Source organism: Nuphar pumila, chromosome 14 (genome assembly GCF_984573655.1).
Source record: "Nuphar pumila chromosome 14, dmNupPumi1.hap1.1, whole genome shotgun sequence".
Classification (NCBI taxonomy): domain Eukaryota; kingdom Viridiplantae; phylum Streptophyta; class Magnoliopsida; order Nymphaeales; family Nymphaeaceae; genus Nuphar; species Nuphar pumila.
In genome coordinates, this window is record NC_143262.1 from 5,716,605 (window position 1) to 5,722,860 (window position 6,256).

A 6,256-nucleotide genomic window follows, 5' to 3' on the forward strand; every position below is an offset into this window, starting at 1 on the left:
AAGCTCGAAGAAAATGGCTTGGCTGTCCGATCGATTGGATTTGGGGAAATAGAGTGATCATATAGCTATTGAGCAGGGCCACGCAGTCCCTCCACCTGTTTTTTCTATTTCCTGCACGCTCAGTTTGCTGGGTTATGAGGTACCCTGTTCTGTTCCACTTGTTGAACTGGAATAGCGGGTGTCATATCCCATTACACCCGACTATAATATCTGTCTACTCTCTCACTGCTAAATCAATACAATTATCTGTTTCTCTAAAAAAAAAAAAGGCTACGTGACTAATTTTCATCACAACCAGTAATGCCATCAAGACATCTTATTAGTGGCACCTTTTAGAAAATGTACATAGCAAAATCTTGTTAAAGAACATACACTAGGTTATAACATTCCAGAACTAAATTCAATAAATTAAAACATTTCAAAGTCAAAGTGGCAAGAGTGAAGATACATCAACATTTTCAACATCAATTTCAGGATTTGATATTAAATGTACAAAGGATTTCTAAAGTGTTCTATTATCCTTGGAAGGATTTATGGTGTGTTTGATTACCACATATCTCAACCAGAGATCCACGGACACAGGGATCAAGGCATGGGACCCATGCCAAATTTGGCATCCCAACAGAGAATAATCTTAGATCCTTAGATATGATATCCTCAAAACAACACTAATTCATGAATTTTTAGTACGAGGGAGAAGGGGAGGAGGAGGGGGATTTGGGCTAGAAATCAACCGATATAAGATCGTAGGATCTTGGATTAGGGTCCAATCAAACGTGCAGTCTTAGGTTAGCTTGGGTTTTTGGATGTTGAGTGGGCCCAGTCTGGTAGAGTTGACATAATCTCTAGGGCCATGGGGGGGTAACCCAGGGACGACCAACCCAAAATTTCTGGCCATCAGTTCAAGCCATCCTTCCCTATACTCCTTTCCTTCCACGGATCCAATGAAGAGGCCCCGGAAGAGCTCCCACGCAGCATTTAAGTACTTGGGGATTACATATATCAGCGAAAAATAATTCTTGTTCGGTTCCTCTCTCATAATCTGCAACACAAGAAAGCAATTTGTCACAATTTGTTTCATGTCCAAACATGTCATCTGCTTAGAAAGTTCACAAGTGATACTAAAAAGATGAACAAACAGAAAAGCTAAATCATTACACATGCAAAGCTATTTGATGGTATATATATATATATATATAGATAGATAGATAGAGAGAGAGAGAGAGAGAGAGAGACCTGTGCTTGGTAGATGCTATTGTAGTAGACACAGAGACCAAAATGCTTAAATTGCAACGTCCTATCATCATAGGGAATCCTGGGCACGATGTCATTGCAATAGACGAACCTAAAGTACCTAGGTGCATCACCTGCATTCAATAGCACCTTCTCCATGTAATCGCCAAAGCGCTTGTCCCCAACCCTTGGCTGCCCGAAGGTGTACACCCCAGCCAGCTTCTTCATCAGGTGCTCCTCCTTCTTCAGCACCAGCACCGCTGGGAAGAGGATGGCCAGGGCCCCACCCAGGCTGTGGCCCGTGACGATAAACCTCGCATTCTTGTGCTCTTCCAACAATGCCACCAGCTTGTCCCTAATAGCATAGTAGGCCAATGGATGGTCACTTTCGTCATTTGAAACAGCGGGTCGCACCGAGTCAAGATGAGGGTCCACGCCAAGGGCTCTCAGGAACCCACCGTGGACCTTCCCCATGGGTGGTATCTCGTACCAAGAGAAGCTGAAGTCAGTGCACCAGTCATAGGCATCGAAAGGCTCAGTGCCGCGGAAGGCGACCACGATCAGCTCGGCATCGGTCGGTCTGTCGCAGAAGATGAATGCTTCAGTCGATGCGCGCTGTTGAGACACTGAAAAAGACATCGAAAATAAAAGGTGTTTTAGGAATTTCAAGAATTCAAGCACTGATTTTTTGTGTTGTAATGAATTTGGTGATAAGGATGATGCATTGCTGGCTACTTTGTAAGTTGACCTAGGCTTATCAAGCCCCTTGGTCAACGTGAACGCATGCATAAGAAGAGCCATGTTTGGGTTTGACTCTATATAAGAATGTGGTCATTTGTTCAAAATCCTGGTACTGTAGTTTATGTTCATAGACCACAAGGATTGACTTACACATGTATGGGATATCTATGGGAATTAAGGCCGCGTGTTTCACACGCCAAACAAATCCCACCGCTGGGACAAAGCGGCCCCAGAGGCTTGTGTTTGATACACACAAGACAAATGAGCTGGTGGGTTTTGGACAAACGCCCACCGTTTTGTCTGGGTGGAATTTGTCCAGCAAATCAAACACCACCTAAAGGACATTTTTCTACAATTAAGCTACAATATTAATACAGTGTGAAGAGAATTGTGCTTACGGTTCCAACAGTTGAAGAACTCCACGAACTCCATCTGAAAGAGAAATGAGAGATCCATGTCAACTACAAGGACATAATTATAAATACCATCGACTTCCACATGGTAAAACTAGGTAAAAGACATGCATGTTACATGTGAAAATGTACATATGGCCTGAATATATTCAACAAAAAGTACGCATAAATGAAATCTGCATCAAATAGCTCAACCATATGAGACCAAACCGGATCAAAAAACATCTCTCTCTCTCTCTCTCTCTCTCTCTCTCTCTCTCTCTCTCTCCACACACGCACATCTACTGCTCAAGCTCTTATAAGTGATGCAGAGTGGTTTGGGACCTATGACATTTTTCTTTCATCAAAGCAACTTTAAAAAGATTTTGACATTTTCCGTTCTATCAGTAGAAACTTTGTAAATCATGCATTTGGAGTTGCACTAAAATTTGTCCTAATATAGAAAGCAACAACCATGTCATACTCAAAATGGAGAGAGGATCAGGTGCAATGTGATTGCATAATTTTAGGGTGCTGCTGCCACCTGATTTCCCACCAGATGGAGGGTGATCAGGTGAAGCAGCACACTTAAAGTGTGAAATCACATTGCACCTGATCTAAATTTCTCGAAAGGGCCACGGTTCAATGCTTGACATACCTGCCATTGATTTTTGACCACATCACGAATGAAAGCTTCATTCTCGTATGCAATTTTGGCAGCCATGATAGAAATAGAGGCATGGGACATGCTGTCTGCACTCCCCTTGCAGTAGTTCCCCAAATCCGTTCGGCCATCCAACTGCCCAATTGCAGTCTTGAAATTTGGAGATTTCCTATCTGGAAATACAACCTTGTCTGCACCATGAAAGATGATGACCACTCAGAGATAAAGGCAAAACTTTTTTTTTATTTATTACAAAGAAAAATCCAAACCCCATTAGCAGGTAGATCTTAGATGGACCATCCAGGGGTAAAACTGTGGCTAGAACCCTCACACCCAAGGCCTAGTCTGGGCTTTGGCTTATGCAAGGGGGTAAAGCTTGCGGGAATTCGAATCTGAACTGCCCTTCTGACAGCCGAGGCCCACTCCAACTACCCTAATCCTTTGAGGCTATAAAGGTAAAAACTTGTCTTGAGGGTTTTGAGTTTGGTTTTGCCTATGTCAAGTTTGAAAGTTGTAATACTAATGGCCATGATAATTGATTGTTCTATGCTTACCACGTTCTTCCTTCACACATAAATTGTGAACTTGGGAGTTTCTTTACTTAAACTTGGGAGTTTCTTCACACATTTGAGAGGTTTGATAAGGTTTTCCATTGGAGAGGTTTTCATTTCCCCATATAGGGGAATGAAAACCTCCCCAATGGATTTTTTTTACCGTATAAATGTGTTTAACATAATTGATTTACTATAAATCGACACTTGGATCATGAATTTTGAATAGAAAAAATGGTATTAGGAGCCTCAAAAATTTATGCAGATTGTAGGTGTTGATTTTAAAACTTATAAAAATCTATCCATGCATCGGAATCAAATGCTCCAAGAATTGTTTCCTATAAAAGCAAGCATATAGATCATATATGTGCTGTCACAATTTTGAAAAAAATACCAAAATTCCAATAAAATGTCCATTGAGGATGTATAAGAAGGTTTTCCATTGGGGTGGTTTTCATTTTCATATATATATATATATATATAGAAAAATGAAAACCTACCCAATTTAAAACCTCCCAAATCTACCCAATAAAAAGTATTTATTGATTTTTTGGTGTTTTTTCAGAATTTTGACCTTACAATTGTCTTTAGCATGGTTGATTTACTAGAAATCAATAGTTGATCATGCATTTTGGATGAAAAATAGTATTTGGAACCTCAAAAATTTATGAAAATGTATGCCATTGATTTTTAAAACCTTATAAAGGCATGTTCATGCATCGTAATCAAATGCTCCAAGAACTGATTCCTATAAAAACAAGTGCATAGATCACATATGTAAGGTCATAATTTCAAAAAAGATACTAAAAATCTGATAAAATGTTTCTTATTTGGTAGGTTTTTGTTGGGTAGGTCTTAATTCCCATATATATATGAGAAAACATGGAGAAATATCCTTTGAAAGCCTGGTTAGCTAGAAAAGTGTTTCACAACTACCACCTATATATATAAGAAAATGGACGATGCTGGATGCATCTGCAGGGTTAGAATTGCAAAAAACCTATGAAAATCTTGGTTAATACCAATAAACATATTTGAGTTATCCATCCACATATATATGAGAAGGTGGTAGCTGCCTAGAACACGGAAACAACCAGTGCGTGCTTTTTGTTTCTTTTACTTTAGGTTCAAGCCACGATGTTCATTGGTGGGTCTTTGTTCTTTTTTGCATTTTTTGGTGAAAGCTAGAGTTTTGATGGCGTTTTTTGTTTTCCTTCTTTTGAAAGGAAGAAATATATTCATTGAACGGAAGGACTAAACACAGCAAAAAAGGTGATGACTTGACCACCTTTAAAAATTACAAGAGAAAGTAAAGGAAAAAAGGGGTTTTGTTGGTGTTAATTATAAAAACGTGCACTTCTTGTGAATACCATGATACAATATACGTTATGAGATTAGATTTCAGGATGAACCTTGCTTCTTGTTTAGATCGGATCAAATTTTTTTTGTGTTTCATCTCATAAGAAGAAAAGGAAAAAAAAAACAGACAGATGATCAAAAGGAAAGGAAAAAACAAAACAAAACAAAATACTACCATGAGAAGTACCATGCATGTGTGCAATAAGATGTGATCAAGAGGGAAAAAGAAAACTAGAAACAAAGAAATGCATCAATCTCTTCTTTACCTTTGTGAATGTTCACAAGGAGACCAAGGAGGCCACCATTCTCTGTCAAAAGGTTGAGTGCAAACTCAAGGGCTGCTCCAATCCAAGACAACGGACCCTTAATAAGCATAAGGATCATCTGAACAAGGATGGACACGAAGAGCAGCCAACGGCGAGCAAACTCTAGTGTAGTTCCTTCAGGGCACTGAATCAATCTGTTCTCGGAGACCTGTCTGGAGAGGAGGAGACGAAAGAGGTCCAAAAAACCTCCATCTTCAAGACTGATCATGAGGAAGTCTTTGTTGTGTTGCAATCTGCCATTAGCCAGGGTAGCCATCGATGCTTATGCTAGCAGCAGACCTTGCAGTGTAAGGGTCTCAACTCTCAATTGCCTGATAAGCTACTTATATAGATGCCTGCCAATGACGACCCTACAAGTTTCAAGTTCTCTTTTTGTGCAGCTGCTTGGAAACTTGATAGTTGGTCCCATTTAATTGTAGGATTTTGACAAAGTCATCTTCCATCATTTTATATTAATTTTTTTTTTAGGAAACTGACCTAGACATCCTTTAGGAAAAGTCCTAGAGGTCCCTTAGCATTTTTACTAAGACTCATAAGTCCCAAGCTTAATTTGTTTTGCTTCTTCTCTCAATGCCTTCCACATTCACATCTGCTTAAACGCCTTCTAGGCTTCTTGGTTTGTTTCCATTAATGGCTACGTGCGTGCTATGTCACAAAGATACGGGTATGACACGAACAGGGGGCTCCCGTTGTCTGGTAGGAGCAGTGAGTGCACGTCACCTTGTGTTGGGAAGTTGCAAGTTTGAATCCCAATAAATAACCCCAGCTTGCTTTTCAAAAAAAAAATTTGCAGGTATGACTCGCCACGTGACGCTGGTATCACTTGCAACTTCAAATTTTTTTTTTAAATAGGACATGAGAACATAGTTTTTTATTTTTAATTATTAACAAAGTATTAAAATATTATTAAAAGTATAAAAGAATTATTCACAAATTAACTATTAAAATATTATCAATGTTTGTGTCATTGTCTTTTGGTCGTGTCACCAG

At 39.4% G+C, this 6,256-nt stretch overlaps 1 protein-coding gene across 1 annotated transcript; it reads right to left on the minus strand.

The window, feature by feature from the left end:
* Positions 1 to 282: 282 nt before the first annotated feature.
* Positions 283 to 5,561, minus strand: LOC149816166 (triacylglycerol lipase OBL1-like). Its single transcript, XM_089987596.1, has 5 exons — positions 5,207 to 5,561; positions 3,025 to 3,221; positions 2,373 to 2,406; positions 1,237 to 1,859; positions 283 to 1,042 (listed from the first exon to the last, which is right to left on the minus strand). The coding sequence occupies exons 1-5, from the start codon at positions 5,520 to 5,522 to the stop codon at positions 785 to 787; spliced, it is 1,428 nt and encodes a 475-aa protein (XP_089843722.1). The 5' UTR covers positions 5,523 to 5,561; the 3' UTR covers positions 283 to 784.
* Positions 5,562 to 6,256: the final 695 nt, after the last annotated feature.